General features: G+C 34.5%; 1 protein-coding gene across 1 annotated transcript; it reads left to right on the forward strand.

The window, feature by feature from the left end:
- Window positions 1-1,210: 1,210 nt before the first annotated feature.
- Window positions 1,211-5,965, forward strand: LOC144564715 (protein SIEVE ELEMENT OCCLUSION B-like). The gene is made up of 8 exons (XM_078314311.1): window positions 1,211-1,465; window positions 1,799-1,885; window positions 2,270-2,514; window positions 3,036-3,245; window positions 3,346-3,455; window positions 3,997-4,321; window positions 4,552-4,852; window positions 4,963-5,965. Exons 1-8 carry the CDS (start codon window positions 1,247-1,249, stop codon window positions 5,683-5,685), a joined length of 2,220 nt encoding a protein of 739 aa, XP_078170437.1. The 5' UTR covers window positions 1,211-1,246; the 3' UTR covers window positions 5,686-5,965.
- The last annotated feature ends 21,605 nt before the right edge of the window (window positions 5,966-27,570 follow it).

Consider the following 27,570-nt stretch of genomic DNA (forward strand, 5'->3'; position numbering starts at 1 on the left):
TGCTTTCCATCAAATAATTTTAAAATTTTAATAATGGAGTTTTATGATTTTATGATAAATGACCAATCTAATTCTAATAATATTTTATAAGATATTAAATAATTTTAATCAAATTTGTACTAACATAGTAACGATCGATCCAATTTGATTGAACCCGACCCAATAATATTTGGGCCCACAGATATGATGCGGGCTCGTAGCTTTACCCAAAAGAAATCTTAGGAGACCTGATCATGAAGCAAAGCAATTGTTCTATCCTGGCTTCAATTTCATCTTTGTCTATCAATCTATAAGGTTTTTGGTTCTGCTGTTCCACTTGCTTTGAGGCAATTTGTGTTGCTACTTGTTTTAATGTTTTATGTACTATGAGTCTATGAGTGTCTTCATTTATATAATTATAAAAATATTCTTTTACCGTATCAATAACTTTAGAAATTATCTCTAATTTTATACCATTTCATCTATGCTGATTTTAGATAGACTGATATTTTAATTAGTACGTATGTGAATTTTGCAAGAGTAGGGTTAAAATGCATCATTAATTTGTTTTTTGTCCTAACTATACTCCATATCTCTATCTCCATTTTTAAATTTCAAACAGTCAATTCAAACCGCTCAACATGATATTCATACTAAAATGTGCTTAGAAACCAAATTTTATATTTGTTTTGAAATATTTTACTATTTTTTTGGAAATATTTTGTACCTATCTAAAAAAATATAAATTTTGGTCTCTAAGCACATTTTAATGTGGACATCATATTAAGCAGTTCAGATCGATTGTTTGAACTTTGAAAACAGAGATAAAGATGTGTGGAGTATGATTGTATCACAAAACTAATTAATGATGCATTTTAACCCTACATCCTTCTGAGAAATGCAATTGCTCTATATAACTCTACAATTTAAGTTGTAATTATATCATCAACATTTATAATCAATTTTCCTGATAGAGATGCTCTAAAATATTTTCCATCTGCCCAAGTTTTTACTAACGGTAATTATCAAAACCGTTTAAAATATATCAAATGCAAAATCATGTGTATGAAGCACCAGTGAAAACCATGCATTATCCATAATATACCTAAACACAGAGTGCAACAAAATTAAGCATCATACCAGAACCGGATTCATCTTTAAGGCAACTCCTATAAATAGGGCTTCCAAGATAAACCAACAATACACATATATGCACTATATATAGCAAATGCACCTTGTCAAATCTTAAGTTTTTCTCTCCTCTCCAATGGCATTGACGCCTGCAGCAGCCACCGGTACCCTGGCCCATAGACACAACCCGAGTACGAGGGGAGAGCGACACATGTTCACCTCCTCCGACGACAGCATCATGATGAAGAATATCCAGGCGACACACAGCCCTGACGGACTGGACTTTGATGTCAGGCCTCTCATGCGTGTAGTTGAAGATGTGCTTCGCCGTGCCACACCCATCACCACCGCTATAGTATTAATTTCTCTTTATCTTACAAATCAAATGTTACATATGTTACGGCATTGTGTTAATTAGATGGAATTCTAATTAATCACTAAGCTACAAGTGTACACATTTATGAGGAGACTGATGAACTATATAAAAACTTAAGAAAATAATTCTACTAAATTTAATGAACTTATTTTACAAAATCAATGATCTTATATAATTCACAAATAGTTATTAAAATTAGGATTGGATGAATTTACTTAGATCAGCTGCCACTTCATTAATTTGTTGGGGTTCTGATTATAATTAATTTGATTCTTTCCTTTTAATTTGGTATTTGCCTTCACAACATGACAGACAGCCCATCCTTCAAATGAATTGCTGGAAGATAAGGTGCACCAAATTGACCAACTTCCCTATACTATTCACAAGATCGCTTCTGAGGTAATTAAATCTAACAAAAAGTACTTACTTATTTTTTGAGTAATTATATGTGCAAGCCCTTAATTAGTTATGGCATCCAATGTATATATAATTAGGATACGCCATTTTCTTAATAATGAGCAAAACAAGAAATTTGATATTGAAGGGTTGAATTAATAAGTGTCATGTAATTTCATTTTATGAGGGGGCTAATAATATTTTTTTTATAAAAATTAAAAAATTTGGCAGACAAAAATCAATTCACATGAAGGCTTAGCCCCTTTATCCAATACCTACTGTCATCAGAGGGCATTTAATAATATTTAACTTCTTTAATTTGGAAGCCTAGACTATAGTTTTTTTTTTTTTGTTCATATTAGCTAATATTTAATCCGTCAATTGCAGCTAACATACAGGTGCTCAGGCATCAGCAGCCACGATGTGCATGCAACGTCAATGGAGATCCTGCGCATGTTGTCGACCTTCGACTGGGATGCCAAAGTGGTCCTTGCCATGGCCGCATTTGCTGTCAACTATGGTCATTTCGGGCTTACCATGCAGCTTCACCCAACAAATCCACTCGCCAAAGCCATTGCGGTTCTAAGGCAGCTCCACGACATCTTTGGGCAAAATAACACCATCAAACCAAGGTTTATTTATTCTATTATTCAATCTTTTATAAGAACTGCGGACTTAGTGCAGTGGCACAAGCCCCTCATCTCTCTTAGGAAAGATGCAGGTTCAATTCTCGAGAATAACATCTAATTAAAAGATGACCCCTTTAATAAAAAAATAAAAAACAATCTTCTATAAATTAAGTAGCACTCTTCCACTCTTCTTGTTTTTTCAATCTAACTCTTAAAAGTAGAAATTCACCATTATGCTATAACATAGTAGTTAATTATTTGGTGTAATTTGCTACATAAAGTACTTGTAAAAGAAAAGGGGCAGGGCTACTTGCTAGACAAAGTGCACACAGAGTTTTACAGAAAGCTAGCTACTTTGATTTTGCATTGTGGTGAAAATGGGCCAAATGGCCCATTTGGAGCCTAGTGCATTAAAAGTCAGCCCATATATACTTCAATATCGTTCTGAAGAAAATATTTTTCGTATACTAATCAGTTAGTCAGAACAAGATTCTAAATGATTTTTTCATGCTCTTGATTAAAAGGTTTGATGCTGTGGACAACCTAGTGAAGGCAATGTTGGATGTGACTTGGTGCATAATTGAATTCAACGAGCTCCCGCCTGAGTACTTGGGTGCCGAATCCTCCGAAATGCAAGTGGCACTGACGCACATTCCAACTGCAGTTTACTGGACTATCAGGAGCATCATAGCATGTGAATCTCAGATCACTGGACTGATCGGCCTCGGTCGCGAGTAAATGCAATAAATTAATTAAATTTGTAGCTCATCCAAATGTTTGCCTGAGAATTAGATAGATGTTTACTTTGTTCTTCTTAATTTGATGTAATCGTAGTTACATATCCTCCACCACCGAGGCGTGGGAGCTCTCGAGCTTGGCTCATAAATTAAACAACATCCAAGGCCATCTCAATAATCAACTCGACCAATGCCGCCATCATATTGGTTAGTAGAACAACATTCTGTTTGAGAACATATAGTCTTTCAAAATTAAGATTGCTTAGGGACAAAAGATGTAGTAATAAGGTAACCATCAATTGTTAGTTTTTTACTTGCTATATACATAAAACATGATTTAATAAGAAAAAGAGGTTCACAGTTTCAACTACCTTAATTACATATTGAATCTTAAGCTATGTTTTATTGTGTGTTAATATCTTTAGTGATGAAAAGGAGACTAGTGCTTGAAACTCAATTGGCTCCATTCATTTTAAAAAAAAAAAATTATGTAAAGTTGACTTTCATACTCAACATGCAAATTTTACATGATTTGAGCCCAATGTGTGTTTGACCCCATAGATTGAAAGTCTGGCTCTCCCCATAGGAAATTGTAATTGGCTCTTTAATTAGCTCTTTCTTTCATATAAATCCCATATGGAATCTGCTCACTACATAAGTAAGGTCAGATGTCATCTCAGAAGTCAGAACAACACATGAACAGAGTAACTTGACAAACATATTTTCATGATCTCATTTTGGTGACTAGAGGAGAAGCAACACTTGGAGGCATACCAAGCCCTGGTTCGCCTCTTTGAGACGGTGCACATAGACAACATGAAGATCCTTCGCGCACTCTTCTACTCAAAGGATGAGCACCCTCTAATTGACGGTTCCACCAAGAAGCGTGTTGGTGTTGACGTGCTTCGGCGCAAGATTGTTATGCTTTTCGTGTCTGACCTTGATATCAGCCATGAGGAACTCTTTGTGCTTATTCAAATTTTTAATGATTCTCATGGAGGACAGATGGAGCGTCGTTATGAGGTCGTTTGGTTGCCTATAGTCGATCGCCATCATCCATGGGATTCTAACAAGTACGCTGCCTGCTGAATTTTTATATATATATATATATATTTATATACTTCAATAGCAGGCATTTTATGGTTCATTAATTTGGAAGATTTCGATAATCACCATGCATACTATTCTTGATTGTTGTAGTAATATTAGTAATACTGTAATGATAAATAGTTAATTAAATACTATTTACATTTATTTGATTGTTCAATTAATGCTAACTTGTTACCATGCATGCATCAACTAGAGAAGAGAGGTACAACCGCTTGGCATCAAACATGCCATGGTACTACCCCCACAACCCATCAATGATTGACCCAGCTGTTGTGCGCTACGTTCGCTACGCATGGCGCTTTGACAAGAAACCTATGTTGGTAGTCTTAGATCCACAAGGTAAAGTTGTGTGCCCAAATGCCTTGCACATGATGTGGATTTGGGGCAGCCTCGCATTCCCATTTACGAGTGACAGAGAGGATGCTCTTTGGAGGGCGGAGACATGGCGTCTCGAGCTTCTTGTTGATGATATTGATCCCGCAGTAATTCAAGCGGTATAATATTTCTCTGAATTACTCTTTATATTTCATCCATCTGATTTACTTTAATATATTTTCCAGAGCATGATGATGGTAATTAAACTTGTACGTACATTAATTAACAGATAAGAGACGAGCGATTTGTATGCTTATACGGAGGCGAGGACATCAGCTGGATCAAGAAATTCACACCCCTTCTCCGGCGAATAGCCCAGGAAGTGAAAATTCCCCTTGAAATGATCTATGTCGGCAAAAGCAACCCGAAGGAGCGTGTCAAGAAGGTCATGAATACAATCGCTACCGAGAAGCTCAGCGGCTACTGGGAAGACACCTCCATGGTGTGGTTCTTCTGGGTACGCCTCGAAAGCATGCTCCACTCTAAGATGCAACTACACGACAAAAGCTTTGGCAGTTTCCCAGTTCACGGTGCCATTGATCCTGAAAATTCTAGCCACAGTGCCATTGTTCCCAGTCAAAATAATGGTGATCCCGAAGTTTTAAACAGGTTGGAGAATGACACAATCTTGCTCGAGGTCATGTCGCTACTTAGTTATGACAGCGGAGGTCACCCCTGGGCAGTTATCTCTCATGGGTCGCTTGACCTGGTCAGGTATGAAGGAAGGAAGCTACTGGAGTGTCTCGGGCAGTTTGCAACATGGAAGGATAAAGTCGAGACTGACGGGTTCCTCCCTGCACTGAGAGGTGCTCTCGAGCCGTATCATACTCACGAGCATTGCACCAGGCTGATCCTGCCAGGTGATGCCGGTCGGATCAAGGAGAGGGTGGTGTGTACTGAGTGCAGGAAGCCAATGGAGAAGTTTGTGCTGTACCAATGCTGCAATGACTAAAGGAGATTTGCAATTGATTGTCAATTTGAAGACCGGTATTTTAGATTGAATCGAATAAAGTATTGGTTTCAGGTTTGGTGTGTTTGATCTTGTCAGCAGTATCTCTTGTTTATGTTTCGTTGAGTGAATTTTTTACTGGTTTTTGTCTTTTTTTAGTTTTTTCTTGAACTATGTTTTGGTTTGTGCTGCTTTGATAATTTGTATCGATGAATAATGAGAAATGTTTTTTTTTTCTTCACTCATGTATGATTAAGAGCAATGAAGGGTTAAAGTAGTAGATTCTCTCGGTAGTAGCTAGTGTTAATAAAACTCATTTATGGTATTCAATAAGGCAAGTATGGATAAAGTAATTATTTTGTATTTTATATTTAGAATACTTTTCATTACATGTGAGGGTGTATATATTCATGAAAAATCTAAATCACACCAAAAAAAAAAGAAAAAAAAAATGAAAAGAGGAAGAGAGATGATTAAAGAAGCACATATAATTGTAAAATAGTGTAATTGCTTTCGGGATATTGCTCGTAGTAGACATACTGCAGCGGGAAGCCATACCAATACGGCTGCTTGCATTCAATCTTCTTTTCTTCCTTCTTCTCCTCCTTTTTCACAGGACCAAAGCTTATGATCTCAGCTGAGATTTTGGCCTTTCTCAACTTCTGTACCATCTTCACCGCATCAACCGTGCCTGTTATTGTTAGCACTCCCTTATCGGCATCCAGAGAAATAGATTTCACTCCTGCATAATTTTGAATGATATGTAGTATACTTTAAGAGAAGATCAGCATAATATATTTTGGGATCTAATTATAGATAGAGGATACAATTTAGGATTTTGTTTAAGCCAATTTCATTTATAATTTAAAAAAGAGTTTGGCTAGTATAACATCAGTGTCATTTCAATCTATATAACACTAATTTTAAAACCTATCAAATTGATTTCAAACGGTGAATCCAAACCGTTCAAACTGATCTACTTCATTAGTTGTGCGGTTACATGCAAAATTTATAATTTTTCAAATTTATTTAGTATTAAGTCAGAAGAACTGACACAAGTAAATTGTTTACTGGATCGTGATATTGTACAGTACAGCATCATCTGTGTAATTGAATGGTCATGATGTGTTGCCAGATGCCACCCATGACTAACAGAAGTTAAAACAGTTTTAACTCTGTTTACCAACATAACACAGATCCTATTGGGTCACACCATATAGGAGCTACTCGGAGAATCTTACTGATTAATTATAAATTAATTATAATTAATATTAAGATGGTTATAATTAATTATACGTGATATAATTAAATTATAAATGTCATTTAGAATGACAAGCAGAAACAACGGTTAATTTATAAACGTACACGTTACGTTGTATAAAAGTTACCGAACAATAACCGAAAAGAAATATAATTGTACATGACAATTATATATATATGATTTGGAATTTTAATTGTTAATTATGGGTTTGAATTATGGATTTAAAAGCCCAAAATAATCAAAGCCTTAATTAAAATTAAAGGCCCAAAGTCAAAGCCCAAAATCAAAGCCCAACACTATTCATGCCTTAATGGGCCAAGGGTAAAATGGTCTTTTTCCCTTGGTGCCGACTTCCCATGTGTTGACATGTGTCATGTGAGGTGGCAAGGGTATTTTGGTCATTTCACATGATAAAAGGATGAGGTGTCAAGGGCTTTTGGTAAATAGATTTGTTTTGAGGGGTATTTTGGTCTTTTGCAAACCTCATCAAAAGTCTATAAATAGAGGGGTAGGGGTAGAGAGAAAGACTCACTAATTCACGTGTTAATCTGATTACTTCGTTAATCAGTTTTTCTCTCTTCCTTGATTTCGGTTATTTCGAGATTAGGAAATAATATATTTTGTGTAATCCTGCGGTTTAGCTTTTAAGCAAAACCGAGTTACTTCGGGACACAAATATATTTATTTCATCATTTTCTCGGTGAATAGTGTTTCTGCAGAATTCCGCGGTTTACGGTATTTCTGGCAGAAGAAGTAAATCGCTCTCCGGTTAGTCCTGGTGGATAACCAATAGAGGTATCACACGTGTGATACTGCGAGTCGATTCCATCCCTGGTGAGGCTCTACTCGCTCGGTCTGCATTCCAACTGAGATTTGGAATCAAGGTATAAATTGTTATATTAATCTATTTAATTTGTAAATAGATTTAATGCTTTAGGAAATCAATTATGGAGTAGATCTGTAAATAGGATTAAACGAATCTTCTTGATTCATTTAATCCGTAGCTTAAGTTAGATGTAAAAATTTTTGTTTTACTCTTTTCGCAGCTTAAGCTAATTAAATGGGTTTGAACCGTTCCACAAAACCCAACATTGCTGACGTCAAGAAGTAGTTTCAGCGACCAAAGGAACGGTCGTAGAAACTTAAAAACCGGTCGCTGAAAGTTTTATGTCAGTTTTTGAGAATTTTTAATTATTTAAATTTGCACCATTTAATAATTAGTACGACACGTACCAACATACAACATAAACATCGATATATACAATACATAAATACAAAACATCGATACATACACATAATAGAAGACATCGATACATAAAAAATAGATATAAACATAAATATCAAAAAACTGATAATATATCGATCAAACAAAAACATTGAAATGTCAAGTAATATATCGATCTAAATGTCGCATAACATAAACAAATAATCTAATCAAGTAACATAAACAGATAATCTAAATGTCAAGATAACATCTAAACAAGCTATAAATAACTAAACTAAACAGTACCATCGTCACCGTCATCCTCGTCATCCTGAGGAGCGAGAATCAAGGCCGACTGTGAGCCTGAACCTCCCTGTGAAGTTGTAAAGGGGTATTTTAGATAATTATGATTTAGGATTTACATTTCACAATTAAAACATACTTAAATATTGAATTTCGTACCTGAGCTCTGAACCGAGCCTCCACCTGAGCCTCGATGCGAGCCTCCATCTTATCAAGTAACCGGGAAGATATCCTCTCAACATCTTCTTCTGTGAGATGCGTCGATGGTGGCATAGAAGAATATGACTGTGACGAGTGCGACCGAGCACTGCTAGACCCATCAGAGCGAAACATGCCTCTCGTCTTGCCTGAAACATGAAAAGTAAGATAATTAGAATTATCTGACAAAACTAAAAATAAATTTTAAATTTCAAAGAATGTTTATTTTACCTAGAGCACCGAGACCATAGTTATCGCCGTGGGCATTCTGATCATCAACGCCCGTAGTGAACCAGAGATCGCCGTCATATCTAGGCCATTTCTCTTTATCCTCTCCATACTTGTTCTTCATAGCTTTCTCATATTTTAGCTGCAAATTTTGTAAAATATAACAATAATGTTACGTATAACATGAACCATGATATTTTATACAACGATTTGAAAGTACTATTACCTGTGCATTTTTAGCCTTAGTACTAACGTATTCCCCCATCGTCTTGTTCGTATGGGTAGGCTGAAACAGCTCATCGCTCCATCTGGGTTCGCGCCCTTGTGTTTGCTCTTGTTAAGTATTTGAAAGACAATTTCATTTAGAAAAAGATTATCAAGGTTAGTTTGATTATATTCAATAAGAATCAAAATATATTAATTTAATGAAAAACAACTTACGAAGCGCTGTTTCTGAACAAGCATGTTCACAGAGCCCGTCGAAGCCCCTGCACCTTCAACATTGGCCCTATTTTCTGCATTTCGCTGGCTCCGACTAGCAAAGGCGTCGCTGCACCAATGATCGACGAGTCCGGGCCAGTACGCTGGCTGGATCCAGGCGTCGTAGGGGCGAGGAGCAGCCCCATGCTCCTTCCACTCGAGCATTGACTCTCCGTATGACTTTTTTGCGGCCGCCTTGCATTTATTCAGCATATCCTGAAGCCGTACATCAGCTATCTTTCTAAATACAGTCCATGCATCTGTCAAAGGTATATCCGGATGAAACTGGTAGTGCTTCTGCAATGTATAGTTAAGAATTAATATCGTTTGTTAGCTTAAAAAAAAAAACAAGTAATTATTAGAGGTTTTGTTTCAGAAAGATTTACTTACTAAAAACTCTTCCTGGATAACATCCTTATTATCCTTGGGGAAATCCGTGTATCTGTAGTATGGGCCAGGATAATTCTGACGTACTGTCTGCGAAATAACTTTTGCGACTTGCTTCGTCTTCTCTGGATGCCCTGCATCAAAAGTCCTGCAAATAGGAATAATTATTACAAGCACTATAATTAATGCATAATTACAAAATACACAAAAAAATGAATATTACTTGTAACCCCCTATTCGAAGCACTGGTCGCAAAGTCGGATCTACCGCCGGTGCAATATAGGCATTTGGACCGCGACCATTTTTCTGACTAGCCTCTCCTTCCTCTTCCGCCGGTGCCTTTCCCTTCCCTTTTCGACTCGGTGCCATATCTAGAGTTGAGATGATAAAAATTAGAACCATTCTTGTATGAAATACATAATTTTTATCTCTCTAATAAAATCAGAACCATTGACCCCATCAATGCCTTCAAAAATACATAAACTACTTTCTGCTGTAGTGTTGGACGTTATTTGAATGATTAAAATGCCTTCAAAAATCGTTCAAATTCACTTTCAAGAAATAGAATTGAATCCTGACAACGTCTAATCAGGATGAAACAAAATTCATCTAAACATAAATCAACTTAAAATGAACCAATCATACCATACCAAACTCATCAAACTTAATCCATAACACACATTCGATATCAATGATAAGGCTTCCCAAAAATTTAGCTATGACCAATAGTACATTACATTACTAATACAAACAATAGAATTTTGACGGAAAGAAGGAAAAAAATATGATTTAGAGATATAACTCCTTTCTATTCATTCTCTGTCAGCTTACCTAACAACATGCAAATAAAAATACACACAAACAATATGATTTATATAACCTCAAAATTTCATTTTGCAATTAAATTCTCTGAGTAACCAAGATTATTCACAATGTTTAAACCAAAGTAAAAATTAACCCATAACAACCAAGACAACTTGTAAAACATAAATACCTCATGAGTCATACACCAGTGAGAACTTTGATCATATACTTGTATCAGTACCTTATGCCAGTGCTTGTTGTTTCATATAAATGCCACATGAGTTGTATACCAGTGAGCTACACCATAAAAATGTCAAACCACACGTGCTACTTAGTACCCATTTTATACCTTGAGAAACTTATAAGCTAAACAACTCTATATTGATCCCAGCTCCAGTACAGAATGTGTTCCCAAATTGGAGAGAAGTATCTCAACCTTTCCAAAATAACACATACCTAACGTCATCGATAAGCCTTCCCAAATTGGAGAGAACCATTGACCCCATCAATTTCATTAAAATCAGAAATTATCCATCCCAAATCAGAACCAACGACTTTCAATCAAATTACGCTCAAAATCAGAGTAAAAGGAGCTACTATACCTTGCTACAGTAGGGGCGGCACAGGTGGAGGCGCAATCCTTCTTCTTCGCGCAGGCAGAGGCGGAGGCGACTGGCACCCTGGTGGTTGCTCCTTTTTCACAGAGAGGAAGAGAAGGGGAATCAATGAAATGGGAGAGATGGGAGAGACGGATTGTGTCAGAGAGGAGGCTAGGGTTTAGGCTGGCAAGGGCGGGAGACAGAAGGCACGGGTTGAGGCTGGCTAGGGTTCTTCGAATGTGTTCTGGCGCGGGGAGAAGAAGGCGCGCCTTCTTCTTTTTTTTTACCAAAAAACTTCAGCGACCGGGGCGGGCGCCGGTCGCTGATCGGTCGCAGAAAGTCGCTGCAGATCTGGTCGCCGTTTTTTGGTTAATTTATTTTTTCTTTTTCGGCAGAAAATTAATTTCTGCGACCGGCGTCATCCCCGGTCTCTGATACCGGTCGCAGAAATTAGTTTCTGCTGTAGTGAGATTAAATTTGCATAATTGCATCAAAATCAGAAGAGAATTTGTAAAAAGTCCCCCATATATTGGACAGGATAAATAATTACAAGAGAACTTGATGTCACGATCAAAACAATTAAAACAAAAAATCTACAAGGTCATAAATGAGAATTAATGTAACGTACCTTGGACATCTCTGAGAACCTACTGATGAATAAAAAGCCTGTGTTTGAATCGATCCTTCAATGCATCTATTGTACGTCAATACTCGTGAGAGAATTGTATTCACAGGTTTAATTAAGTTCTGTGCTCGCATCTACATATATATATACCGCCTTTAAACTGTCCTTTTTTTTTTTGAAAAAAGTGGTCATTGCCACCGATTTTCATTAGAAAATCCCAAGGGTGAAGATGGTACCAAGTTGGTACCAACCCACCTATGTTCTTACAGCAATCCTCATAGCTAGAATTAGAACAAAACACCACATAGAAATATAGCTTTGTAACAACAAAACAACAAAAACTAAAGGCAGTCATAATAAAAAACGCCGGTTCGAAGATCTTCAAATGAAGCCAGGTCCAATAGATCCTCATCATATAGTGTCATCTACTCTAGGTTATGAATACCTAAAGAAATAAGCTCACCATCCCCTAAAAAGCTAACATATCACCAACGAATCAACATATGCATAATAGTCCCTGTAAACAAAGAAATCTCAAAACAGTTCATCAAAGCCTCCATAAACCAGAAACCCGAACAGACAAGTATAGAACATCACAAAAGAGAACTTTAGCATAAAAGACCCTAAAATATTAGGTCACCGCTATTGTTAAGTTGCTTCCACTATATCCTGCACTAGTTGAGGAACCTTCTTCATCACTAGAAATGATCTCTATTCCATGCATAGGGGTTGAAACTTGTGTAGCCTTCATGGAAATGACCATTGTACGCCCTATCAGGTCCTTCAAATCACAAGGTAAAATTAGATTCAAATGACATGTAAGATCTGTTTTTTGGTTTAAAGCCCAAAATCTAGCCATAGTTAATATTTTTGAACCTATTGCATGCACATGCTGTATATTACCTTCTTTAAAAATAATCCTATTTCTATCCAACCATATATTCCATAAAACAGACCCTCGAATTATTTCAATAATATTTGGTTCTTTTAATGGAATACAGTAATCCATTTCCCACAGGGTATCTATAGTCATATAATCGAAAGAAAAGTTATTATACTTAGCTATCCAATTCCAAATCGATCGTGCAAAAGTGCAAGTCACAAACAAGTGGTCAATAGTTTCCTTTTGGGAACAATACACACATGTAGTATCACCTGTCCATCCTTGTTTACTTAATCGATCTTTAGTTAAGACACGCTTTTGTCTTACTAACCATAAGAAAATCTTGATTTTTAAAGGAATTTTAGCCTTCAAAATACTATTGTAAGTATTAACAGGGACTCCACCAAATTCTAAGAACTTATAAAGGGAATTAACAGTAAAGGTACCATGTGGATTCCACCTCCAAGAGATTTGGTCAGCAGTAAGGTTTAAACTAACAGAAGAAATACGGTTGACTAAGGCTATCCATTCAGTAAGGAGAGTTTCTGTTAATTGTCTAGCAAATTGAATATTTAATCTATTGTTTTGAAAAGATGCAGCAACCCTAATATTTTGGTCATAAGCAATTTCAAAGAGACTAGGGAAATCAACACTTAGCAATGTATCTCCACACCATGTATCTAACCAAAATCTTATTGATTCCCCATTACCAACAGACCAACTACTACTTACCTGAATAATATGTCTAAATTTTAAGATATCATTCCATAAAGAAGATTTCACTCTTCTATCAGCTGTATACGAATATTTTTCAATTTTGAGCTCTTTCCATGTACCTGTTACCTTATTATCGTAAAACCTAAACAACCATTTAGCCAACAAGGAGATATTCATACGTTGGAGATCTAAGACCCCAAGACCTCCTTGGTTCTTACTTTTACAGACCTTATCCCAAGCAATTGGAGATGTTTTTTTCCTAATAGTGTTCCCTCCAAACCATAGAAATTTACGTCTTAATCTATCAATTTTATACCTGATCTTACTTGGCATTTTATAAAGAGATAGCCAGTATAACGGAATAGATGAAATAACTGAGTTGACCAAAGTAACTTTTCCCCCCATTGACATCAGCTTGCCTTTCCATGTTTGTAAACGTTTTTCTATTTTTTCAACTAAAGGCAACCATTCATTCTCGCTTAACTTTTTCCAATGCAAAGGTACACCTAGGTACATGATTGGTAGCTGCACTAATTTACATCCTAACAAGCTAGCTAGTTCTTGGCCCTCCACAGTGCTAATGTTGAAAGATACCATCTCACTCTTGTCAAAATTAATTTTCATACCCGAAAGATTTTCAAAGCATAATAATAACCACCTAAGAACAGTGATCATTTTTCTATCAGCTTTCAAGAAAAGTAAAGTGTCATCTGCGAAATGTAAATTCAATATATTTCTACAAGTAGAAAAATTTCCTAAACCTTGGATCAAACCTGATTGTTGAGCTCTCAATAATATTTTATTTAACGCATCAGCTACAAGGTTAAATAATAAAGGGGATAGCGGATCCCCTTGACGTAAACCCCTTTTACAATGAAAGTAAGCCCCTAATTCTCCATTTAAATTTATGCAAGATCTTCCATTCTCTAAGAATAAGGTAATCCAAGAAATAAACCTATCACCAAATCCTCGCAAATGTAAAACCTCCAACAAGAAATCCCAATGGACTCGGTCATATGCCTTTTCAAAATCCAGTTTAAATAACACACCTTGTTCTTTATGCACCCTAACTTTATGTAAAACTTCGTTGGCCACTATAATATTATCCATTATCAATCTACCTTTGATAAATGCAGTTTGGGATGCATCAATTAGATCATCAATGCACAAAGAAAGCCTATCCGTTAAACATTTTGTAATAATTTTCATGCTACAATTTATTAAGCTTATTGGTCTAAAGTTTCTAACTTCATTGGCATTATCTTTCTTTGGGATTAAACAAATAGAAGCCATATTAATCCTTGCTAAATCCAATTGATTATTATAAAAAGCTACTACCAATTGCATAAAATCATGTTTGATATCCTCCCAAAAAGTTTGATAAAACAAGAAAGAGAACCCATCAGGGCCTGGTGCCTTTGATGGGTTACATGAAAAAACTGTTTTAGTAATCTCATCTAATGTAAAAGGTGCTTCTAAAGCCTGCTGTTGTTCATAAGTTAGTTTTTCTGAATCAGCCCACAATGGCTGAATCGACACTTTTCTATTTGTAGTAGTCCCTAACAAGTTCTTATAAAAACCTGTGATGTGATTCCTAATTAAATGAACATCCTGTACTAGAATTCCATCAATCATAAGTGCGAAAATAGAATTTTTCTTTTTTCGAATAGATGCTTGAATATGAAAAAACTTAGTATTAGTGTCCCCTTCTAGAAACCACTTTGTCTTAGCCCTACTTTGCCAATAAATCTCTTCATCCCTAAATATTTGTTTTAAATCTAATTGACAATCCTGCCACTCTTGTTGATCAACCATATCCAAAGAGTCTAATTCAGCTAAACGTTCATATCTATCTAGTTTATGTAATAGTTGAGTTTTAGTTTTCCGTTGAGTAGCCCTAAAATTATTATTCCATCCACGCAATTTCTGGCGCATAAACTGAAGTTTTAACCTCCAACTATTAGCTACATCATGTGTTAATGTATAAGAATTCCACCATTTAATAAGTAAGTTTGTAAAGCCCTCTTGATGTAACCAATCTTTTTCAAATCTAATATTTTTATTCCCAACAAACGAAACAGCCTGAGTGCTAACTATGATGGGATTATGGTCAGACTGAATTCGAGGTAAAGAATAAGCTCCTGAATTATGAAAATGAGAATTCCAACTAATAGAACATAAAAACCTGTCTAATAGCGCTTTAGAATTAGAAAAAATAGACCTTGCCCATGTAAAACTTCTATCATTCAAACCTAATTCCATTAATCCAAGATCAGCAATGCAAGTATTAAACCTATTACTCAACACATAGTTATACGTCTTTCCTACTTTTTCACTCCGTCGCCTAATTAGATTAAAATCCCCACAAATCATAACAGCATCAGGTCCTATAGAACAAATTTCCTTTATTTCCTTTAAAAAATTACCTCGTAGATGAGAAACAGTAGGACCATAAACAACAGAAAAAATCCACTCAAAAGAATCTATTTTATTTTTTAAAAGCACTGATACAGAAAAATCTTTTATCCAAATCGACTTTACTTCATATAAATCAGCATTAATACCTAATAAAATACCCCCGGAGCTACCCATCGACGGTTTATAATGCCAATTAGTAATAGTTGTACTTAAAGTACTGAAAAAACGAGAAGGATAAACTTCTAATTTAGTTTCTTGAATCCCAACAATATCTATTTTATTATGAAGGAGGACATCTTTTAAAATACGTTTAGCTACCGGATTACCTAATCCCCTAATATTCCAACTTAAAATTCTACTCATTAGGCAAACCAGATACACCCTCATAATTCTCTAGCATAACTCTAGAACTAATATTTACCACAGTTTCCCCTGCTGCTTTTTTGGCTGCTAGTAAGTCATCCATCACAAGGTCAAATCGTTCCTTATGAAGCCCTCGCAAATAGTTTATAACAATCAGTTTAGCATCATAACATTCTCCTAATTTAAACCCCGCAATCTCATATAACTGAATCAGCTCATCATCTGTAAAATCCACAAATGGGAAATCATCTAGAAAACTAACATTACCTGGACCAGCTGCTGGTTGTCGTCCACCCCTACCACGGCGACCACCTCGACCTCGCCCCCTGCGGTTGACGACATGCTGTACCTGTCCACCCCTCAGGCGGGTACTATGGCGTGGCTCCTCCAGTATTGCTAGCGGGCCCTCTGTAACATCTGGTTGAGCAGGAACCACTTTCTGAATTTCTGAACCTGCTGGTAACTCATTCGCCACCCCTGGATTTACTAAAGCAAGATCCAATGAAGTTGCACCAAACTCTTTAGCCGACCCTTTCCCATCAGCATTCCCCTTATCCCCTTGTTGCTCAGTCTGACTCAGGTCCTCAAGCTGATCGCCTGAATTAGCAGCAGCACTCATCCCAATCATCTCCTTATCACCAATAGCCTCCTTCTCACAAGTGAGCTTATCTATCAGCTGTGTACTATGCCTTGACTCCGACTGAATTGGTGGTGGCACCACTGTAAATTGCATAGAGACCCCTTTGCTACTAACATCTTTCGATGATTCCCCAATCTGCTCACCTGACTTATCACCATAAAACCCCTCTTCTCTTAAAGATGAGAATGGATTACTATCTAAAAGATCCTCATCTTCATCCTCCTCAACCTCCTTTCCCTCGTCACGCCAAACACCTTTACCTTTCCCCATCACTTCCTCAACCTTCCGTCGCTGACCTTCCTCAACCTGCTGCTCACCAATTACTAGCCCACGACCTGAACCCTGCCTCTCCTTAATCCCTTTAGAACTCTTAGCCTTGTTCTGAACCAAAGGTTCCTCCCAAAAAGGAGTCTCCCAAGTACGTCTTTCCTGCCAATAAGAAACTGATCTACCTAGATTCATAGCACCTCCCTTCTGTAATCTATCAATCTCAATAGTCAGAAAATAAAACCGATGTAGCTGATCATTGCCAACAAAGTGTAAAACCCGGGCCTTAGGAATGCTTGCTACATCCGGCACTCCTACTTTCAATCGAAGAACAGAAAAATCATAGTGCCCGCTAGAACGGGGATCGACATCAATCAAGAAACCCCCTAAATTATCAACTAACCTTCGAAACTCCATTCGAGACCATAGCTGTGGTGGAAAACCTCGGATATTGAGCCAGACTTGCACTGGTTCATATCCTCCATCATGTGAAAGAAAGTCGAACGGAGCCACCTCAAAAGCTACATCTCCCAACCAAAGCTGCCCTTTCGCCAGTACCTCAGATCTCCACTCGTCATTTGGTGGATCCAGCAGGTATAGGTTATCCCCTAAAAGGCGAGGTACCCACGCAAAGCCATTTGTCGGATGCTCCTTCACTAAATGTGATTGAATGAAATCCTTACCAAATGCCAAATCATCCTTGACCACAATCCCCCTCTTAATCACCTCATCAAAATCCCTAATCGCATTGTTAGGAAAGAATTTCATATTCGGAAATTTCATTGCTTCTCCAAGCACTTCCTGAGAAACAGATCGAGTCGCCGACTGTAGCATGGTTGCTTTGCAGTGATAAGAACGATGACCCAATCGATGACAGCGGAAACACACTACTGCGTTCCGACAGGAAATCGCCTGGTGGCCTTTATCGCCGCACTTGAAACAGTAAGGTTTAGAAGAAAAGGAAGAACGCCGGATCTGATCGATCTTGGTAGTCACTGCCTGGTTAATAAATTGTCGCCGATCTGTTTGTGTAGAGGTTGTTGTGTGCCTATCTATAGCGGAGTAAGGAGCTGACTCTGGAATGACCCGCTTAGGACCAGCAAGAACTGTAGTCGCATAGGATCGACTGGAGATGAGAGAATCTTGATTCGGCGGTGCACTCCCCAAATCGTGAGACACTCCTCCTGATCGAGCGGCTAACAAAGAATCCCCAATTTCTACTGTCGGTGATAGATGAATTGGCAGAGCTTGGCGAACTGGATCAGTTGTGGCCCCAGTGTGTCGTTCTTTGAGTATCCCTTCTGCCTCGCGTAACGTCTGTGTAAAATGTAATAGACGCTGCAGAGACGACTCGAAATCTGAAATCATAGACGAGATATCCATCTCCATTGTGGTCCGAATAAACAAATCAATGTATAGCAAAACCGTACAAAAAACAGCTGCAACTGCACTTAATTATGATTGATCATCGCAACAAAGAATATATACAAGATTCATTGCATTTTTAAGCAAAATAATACATACTACTACTACTAGTATTTCTTTTCAAGCAAGGACGAAACTAGAAAATTTGATTAGGGATGAAATTTAAAATGTACAAGTATTAATTTGTAATTAGTGCAATTTGAACCCATTACCTTCCAAGTACAAAATACAGCTGCAACTGCACTTAATTATGATTGATCATCACAACAAGAATACAAGATTCATTGCATTTTTAAGCAAAATACTACTACTAGTATTTCTTTTCAAGCAGGGACGAAACTAGAAAATTTGATTAGAGATGAAATTTAAAATGCATAAGTATTAATTTGTAATTAGTGTAATTTTAACCCAATGCCTTCCAAGTACAAAATAGAGCCTTAACTACTAGACTACAATCAGACAAATATAGTATTTTATGAGGGGGTGGAACTATATAAAAATTTCAAGGAAATAAAAATTCAATTAAATTTCAACATATGTGATTAAAAATTTCAAAATTATGGAGGTGGCTTGGCTTCTCCTGGGTTAAGTGTAGATCTGCCCCTGTTATCAATGACAATATTTTAGAAGTCAAGTGAAGGACGGTTTGATTTCAAATTAAAGTAGACCGTAAAGTAAATCAATATAATTGTTATCGGCATTTGTCTTCAACCATAAAAAATAGAAAATGTACAACTTATAGAAACGAAATTAATTAAAAGAAATATTTTTGTACACAATAACCTTCTTATTAGTTTTCGCAATTTTTCGAATTAGAACAGAAAACAAATATAGTATATGAACAAGAAATACTGAAAAATGAAAATTGTAGGGTCTTTGCATGACGGCAGCATGTAAGGTTAGATGACGCAACGGGGATGACCACAGCACTACTAAAATTTTCTCGTGCCAAATGAAATACGAATTTCATATTTTGGAAATATATTAAATATTTTGTAACAACTAGAAAGATGAAAAGAAATTTCATTCTATAGAAAGATAATGCGGTTCTTTAAAGTTTGTACATATATATACAAATCATATAATTTGTGTGATTAAGAACACAAATCTGCATATATACAATCTGATTCGGTTTTTTAAAGTTCCTAAACAGAGACGGATTTACATTGAAGATATGGAATCTAATTGATCTTTTTTAAAAAAAAAATTTGTATTTGTATATGATTTCTATATAATTTAGAGTAAAATGATATAATACTTTAAAATTGACCTCTATTTTTTTAAAAGACAAATTATATAATTAATCATCATAGTTTGAAAGTCTGGTTCTGCTCCTGTTTTCATAAAAATCAAATGGTTGATACAATTTTTTGTGGGATTAATTTTTTTCTCATCTTTCTAGTATTTATAAAAAAATTAATATATATAGAAGAGGAATCCACTTACAACATTTGAAAGTTACAACATCTTACAACAATTCAATTTTGCGATTTCAAAGTCTAAAAAGTCGACCCAAATCATTCAACATGATATATATATTAAAATGTGCTTGGAGATCAAATTTTACATTGTTTTAATTTTTTTACTATTTATTAAGTACTTTACAAAACTGCTATTTTTCAGTGGTCCAGAATTGTTTAAAAACAATAGCTTTGTAAAATACTTAATAAATTATAAAAAAATTTAATAAAATGTAAATTTTGATCTCCAAACACATTTTAATATAGATTAAACATTTAACGGATTGGATCAACTGTTTGGACTATTTTTTGAAAGTCTGGTTTTTTTTAAAGTTCCTAAATAGAGACGGATTTACATTGAAGATATGGAATCTAATTGATCTTTTTTTTTTTTAAATAATTGCATTTGTATATGATTTCTATATAATTTAGAGTAAAATGATATAATACTTTAAAATTGACCTCTATTTTTTTAAAAGAAAAATTATATAATTAATTCTCATAGTTTGAAAGTCTGGTTCCGCTCCTGTTTTCATAAAAATCGAATGGTTGATACAATTTTTTGTGGGATTAATTTTTTTTCTCATCTTTCTAGTATTTCTAAAAAAAATTAATATATATAGAAGAGGAATCCACTTACAACATTAGAAAGTTACAACATCTTACAACAATTCAAGTTTGCGATTTCAAAGTCTAAAAAGTCGACCCAAATCATTCAACATGATAACTATATTAAAATGTTCTTGGAGATCAAATTTTATATTGTTTTAATTTTTTTACTATTTATTAAGTATTTTACAAAACTGTTATTTTTCAGTGGTCTAGAATTGTTTAAAAACAATAGCTTTGTAAAATACTTAATAAATTGTAAAAAAAAAAAAAATGTAAAATTTGATCTCCAAACACATTTTAATATAGATTAAACATTTAACGGATTGGATCAACTGTTTGGACTTTGAAAATAAAAAAACCGAGTCGATTGTTCCAGAGGCTAAAAACAAACGTTTTGAGCTTAGCCACCCCCTCTCTCTGTATATAAATGAAATACCCTGGCCCATACATCAATGCATGGCATGCAGTTGTGAGCTGTTTCTTGGCGTGCATATAATTAAAAATGAGAAGACTCAATCATGTGCGTTCTGGATAAGTATATAAAACATGCATGATTGATTGATGCCCTTTAACAGTTTTTAACTCATAAAAAAAAAAATTAACTCAAACACAGCAAGTAGCAGGCATTTATAAACAAAAAATATAACAAAAAAATTCAAGAACTGAAAGTAGAGGGGAGAGCTCAAATGCTTTCACATACTTATGATCTTTTTTTTATTATTATTTTATTTTTAAAATTTTAATATTAAAATATAAAATTTAAATGTTTAAATAAAATTGTTTAGATATAATCTCTATATATAGAGGTGCAAACGGATCAGATAGCAATTTTTCGAATTAGAACAGAAAACAAATATAGTATATGAACAAGAAATACTGAAAAATGAAAATAGTAGCTAGGGTCTTTGCATGACGGCAGCATGTAAGGTTAGATGACGCAACGGAGATGACCACAGCACTACTAAAATTTTCTCGTGCCAAATGAAATACGAATTTCATATTTTGGAAATATATTAAATGTTTTGTAACAACTAGAAAGATGAAAAGAAATTTCATTTTATAGAAAGATAATGCGGTTCTTTAAAGTTTGTACATATATATACAAATCATATAATTTGTGTGATTAAGAACACAAATCTGCATATATACAATCTGATTCGGTTTTTTAAAGTTCCTAAACAGAGACGGATTTACATTGAAGATATGGAATCTAATTGATCTTTTTAAAAAAAAAAAATTGTATTTGTATATGATTTCTATATAATTTAGAGTAAAATGATATAATACTTTAAAATTGACCTCTATTTTTTTAAAAGACAAATTATATAATTAATCCTCATAGTTTGAAAGTCTGGTTCCGCTCCTGTTTTCATAAAAATAGAGAATGGTTGATACAATTTTTTGTGGGATTAATTTTTTGCTCATCTTTCTAGTATTTATAAAAAAAAAATTAATATATATAGCAGAGGAATCCACTTACAACATTTGAAAGTTACATCTCACAACAATTCAATTTTGCGATTTCAAAGTCTAAAGAGTCGACTCAAATCATTCAACATGATATCTATATTAAAATGTGCTTGGAGATCAAATTTTACATTGTTTTAATTTTTTTTACTATTTATTAAGTATTTTACAAAACTGATATTTTTCAGTGGTCCAGAATTGTTTAAAAACAATAGCTTTGTAAAATACTTAATAAATTATAAAAAAATAAAAATTAAAAAAAATGTAAAATTTGATCTCCAAACACATTTTAATATAGATTAAACATTTAACGAATTGGATCAACTGTTTGGACTTTGAAAATAAAAAAACCGAGTCGTTTGTCCCGGAGGCTAGAAACAAATGTTTTGAGCTTAGCCACCCCCCTCTCTCTATATATAATAATAATAATAAAAAAAAAATATTCTGAAATGAAATACCCTGGCCCATACATCAATGCATGGCATGCAGCTGTGAGCTGTTTCTTGGCGACAACAAATTATTAATTTATGACTACCACCTGTCACATGCATATCCGTACTACTAATATCAATTGAATTTTTTGGTATCCAAACCTCTATCTGTCCAGAGAGGATCTGGGGCATCCATTCAAAAGATCTCAGCCACTCATCAAAACAAATCTTAATCTCAGCCTTTAATTACTATATCGATTTTATGCATCTATTTAATAGTAACAAACGTGTAAAAGTCTAAATTTAGTTCGAAATTTACCCGCTACATAAATAGTCACATTAAAATTCTTTCATTTAAGATAAACAGAAGACGCGTTTTTTCTGACGCGCCTCTCTCGAGATGTTTCTCCTTCCCGATGCAAACGACGCATTTTTGAAATCGATCTTCTCCTTCCTCTGTCGCTCACTCAAAGAAGGAAAGGCAAGTAATACAGTCTACTTACGCATTTTTTAGTCTCTCTCTTTCTCTACGATCGCTCAAGGAAGAAAACCCTAAACCTCGCCTACCACAGAAGAGACTTGCGAAAACCCTAAACCTTGCCTACCACGCGTTATCTATCGATCTTGATTTTCATTCATAATTTTGTCTATACTGTTTCCTTAGTTCATTGCAAATCTGATTCAAATACCTTTTTTTTTTTTCTCTCTGTACAATGTAATTATTCTAAAGCCTAATTGTGTGGTTAAATCCCCTTTTTTTTACTTCATTGCAAAATAGCAATTAATGTTGACTACATTTATATTAGTGAAGGAATGTAATTGTGAAATGTGTACAATTTTACTAGCAAGGAAAAGTCAATGTGATTCACATTTAATTACTGTAAAGAAATACTATATTAACAATCCAAATATTCAATTACATCAACCATATTGAAAAGAACAATAAAATCCTAATTTTAATGTTCGTTCAAGTGATATCGATTTGTTGTCAAACATAAAAGAACAATAAAATCCTAATAGACATTTCATCAGGTGATATCAATTTGTTGTCAATTCCCGTTGCAACGCACGGGCACTTGACTAGTAATTAAAAATGAGAAGACTCAATCATGTGCGTTCTGGATAAGTATATAAAACATGCATGATTGATGCCCTTTAACAGTTTTTAACTCGTAAAAAAAAAGTTAACTCAAACACAGCAAGTAGCAGGCATTTATAAACAAAAAATATAACAAAAAAAATTCAAGAACTGAAAGTAGAGGGAAGAGCTCAAATGCTTTCACATACTTATGATATTTTTATTATTATTATTTTATTTTTAAAATTTTAATATTAAAATATAAAATTTAAATGTTAAAATAAAATTGTTTAGATATAATCTCTATATATAGAGGTGCAAACGGATCTGATAGTGATAAAACCATATTAGTATCCGCTTTTTATTTTTCGGATACATATATGGATTGGATATTAGATGAATACGGATCGGATATCAAATATTTGTGTGTATATATATAAATATTCTCATAATATATATTAAATTATATATGATATGGAGGTAGTCTACGGTGAGTTGCGAAGTAAAACGCATTTCTACTTCACGCTGTATTTTTATTTTGAAAGTCCAAATTACCGATCTGAACCGTTAGATATTTAATCCATATTGAAATGTGCTTGGAGACCAAATTTTACATTTTTTTTGAATTTTTTTACTATTTATTAAGCATTTTTTTAAATTACTGTTTTGTTGTAAACAGTAAAAAACAGTAAAATTTTCTGGACCATCAGATCAGCGACTTTCAAAATTGCTTAATAAATAGTAAAAAAATTTCAAAAAATGTAAAATTTGGTCTCCAAGTACATTTCAATATGAAGAACAAGATGAACGGTTCGGATCGACGTTTTGAACTTTAAAATCGCAAAATATGAGCGTGAAGTAAAATAGTCGCTTTACTTCGCAACTCACCGTAGCCTAGCTCATATGATATATATCTACAATTTTGATATGAATAATTAGAATTCAAAGCCATATATGTATCTGCACGGATATAGATATTGGATATCCGTATCTAATATTCAAATACAAATCTGAATACGGACAGATATTATCCGATCCGTTTGCACCCCTATTAATATATATCATTTTTATACACATGTAAAACATGTCTCTCCGAATTTGGAGGAAAATTGTAGAAGAGACAAAAAAAATGTTATTTTCCAAACTCAAGGAGTCAAGAACAAAGAAGCAACATATATATTCATAGAACATCAGGACCAAAGGTAACCGAATATTTTTGTTTAGATGTTACCTTAGACAGAGGCGAGGCGAATATAAGTGCATCAATGGCGTCAATTGACTTCCATTCATTTTCAAAAACTAATTATTATATATGGTACTTTTGTATATTTTATAGTAAAATGTTAAAGATACCTATAAAATAACTTCCATAGAATTTCTGAAAATTTTGTTTAACTGATCCCCATTTATTTTTCAAGAAAAAAAATAGATAATTAAATGTGTACAAATTGGGGACTTGTAACAATTTATATTAAAAAAATTTCAAAAGATGAGAAGCTTCACATTATTGACCCCTATTTAGGGGTGTTCATCGGTTCGGTTCGGTTGAAACCGAACCGAACTATGCAAACCAAAGTTTTATTCCGGTTTTAAAAATAGAACCGAACCGAACCGTTTTTGTCTATCAACCGAACCGAACCGAAGTTTTACTTCGGTTTATTCTGTTTGTTCGGTTCAAACCGAAATATATTAATTCATTATTTTTTGAAGAACATGCTATGTGTTATCAGCAAAATAAAAACAGAAACCAAGCAAATAGAGATTCAAACAATAAATTCAAACTAATAGCGTTACAATTGCAATAAAGAAAATTACAGTACTTGCAACTAACCTGAAAATAAAATTCCTAGAAAAACTAACTTGGAAACATAAATACATAAACAAAGGATTAAAAAAAAAAACAATTAGAAGTCCTATAACTTCCCACCCTTTTTGTTTGTAAATAATGCAGAGGTGGGGGGCTTAGTTGCAACTTTCCTTCGATTATCAGACCACCCATCTTCCTTTACCAGCAAGTTGAGGAGAACTGTTTCGCTGCCGTTTATTTTTACCAGCAACACCAATAAGCGTGTCATTCCTCCTCTAAGAGATTAAGTAAAAGAAGAAAACTCAAAAAAATTAAGCGAAGGAGAAGAAAAATCAGAAATTGTTGGTTTCATGTTTTTCAAGAAAACTCACGAAGTTGAAAGAGAGTAAAGAGATATTGAGAGAAATTAAAACTTATCTAATAAGAAACTTTGAACAGTTGAAAAAGCAATCAGGCGTGACACCACATCGTGTGAGCGAGGACATTGCAGTCGCAGCGATTTGATAGGGGTGGGTGAAACCGTGAGAGAGAGGGGTTCGGCGATTTGACAGTGGAGAGAGGGATTCGGTGCCGCTGCCGCGTGTGCGACTACGCGAGGACGGGATCAGGTTTCGTGTGGTGTACTGTACAGGCGTGGGAGAGGAATAGGTTATCGAGGAATTTTTTTCATAAACCATAATTAATAAATCGATTTTTAGGGAACCAATATGATTGATTTTATTTTTTCAAAAACCATAAGGACCGTGGGATTTCCACGGTCTCAAATTGTTTTTTTTTTTTTTTTTTTTTCAGACCGTGGGGTTCCCACGGTCTAAATTTTTTTTTTTTTTATAAAACAATTTTTTTAAAATTTTTGTACTAAAATATTAGAAATGTTGAATATATTTCTTTGAAAATAGATGAAATACAATATAATTTGATTTATTAGAAATACTGCAATAAATAACCCGGATCAATATTTTTCAGGTCGGGTTTTTCGCGGCTGTAAGAAAAATTAATATATTTTTTTATGTGTTATTAGAAAAAAATAAAAATGCTTAGATTCTGAGTTATTGATCCCGGTTCAAAAGTCACTTCTAGGTAATCCAGAAAATATTGTGATCCTTCTAGGACATTTAATTTATAAAAAGTTATATCTATTTTGAGAATTCTTTTTGAATAACAATTATTAAATAACTTAAAAGTTATTGTTTTTTTTTCAAAAATAGATACAACTTCTCATAAATTAAATTTACTAGAAAGATCACAATATTTTTTGGATTACCTAGAAGTGACTTTTGAACCGGGATCAATAACTCAGAATCTAAGCATTTTTATTTTTTTCTAATAACACATAAAGAAATATATTAATTTTTCTTACAGCCGCGATAAACCCGACCTGAAAAATATTGATCCGAGTTATTTATTGTAGTATTTCTAATAAATCAAATTATATTGTATTTCATCTATTTTCAAAGAAATATATTCAACATTTCTAATATTTTAATACAAAAATTAAAATTTTTAAAAAATTCTGTTTTATAAAAAAAAAAAAAAAAATTAGATCGTGGGAACCCCACGGTCTGAAAAAAAATCTGTTTTTAAAAAAAAAAAAAAACAATTTGAGACCGTGGGAACCCCACGGTCCTTATGGTTTTTGAAAAAAAAAAATCAATCATATTGGTTTCCTAAAAATTGATTTATGAATTATGATTTATGAGAAAAGTCCGTTATCGAGTGCTGTGCAGCTAGGGTGTGGTCTACTAGCGTGTAGGGTTATGACTTATGCAAGGGGATTGGACATGGGGAGACAATAGATCGTAGGTATTAAGAGAAACATCGCAGCCGCAGGGGATTGGATTGGGGTAGGGTTATCACTTGTAGCAGGTTTTAAAACTTCGGTCGGTTCAGTATATTCGGTTTTGAAATTTTTAAAACTGAATCGAATCGAACTTATTATTCGGTTTTGAAAAATCAACCGAACCGATCCAATAAACCGAAATAACCGAACCGTTTAAACCGAACTAATTCGGTTTGTCCAAAACCGATTAAACCGAACCGTTTGAACACCCCTACCCCTATTATTCAATATTCTGCCTCCGCCCCTGACTAAATGGACTCAGTCAGGTCTTTTCACTTCTGGTATCATATTGCTGTAGCTGTACCAAGTACCAACCCCATTTTACCACATAACATGGCAAAAATAAAATTCATTCATACCCTATAGCAGGGCGGCCAGAAAGGAATTAACA

The sequence above is a fragment of the Carex rostrata genome, chromosome 13, assembly GCF_964058835.1.
Source record: "Carex rostrata chromosome 13, lpCarRost1.2, whole genome shotgun sequence".
In the NCBI taxonomy this organism is placed as follows: domain Eukaryota; kingdom Viridiplantae; phylum Streptophyta; class Magnoliopsida; order Poales; family Cyperaceae; genus Carex; species Carex rostrata.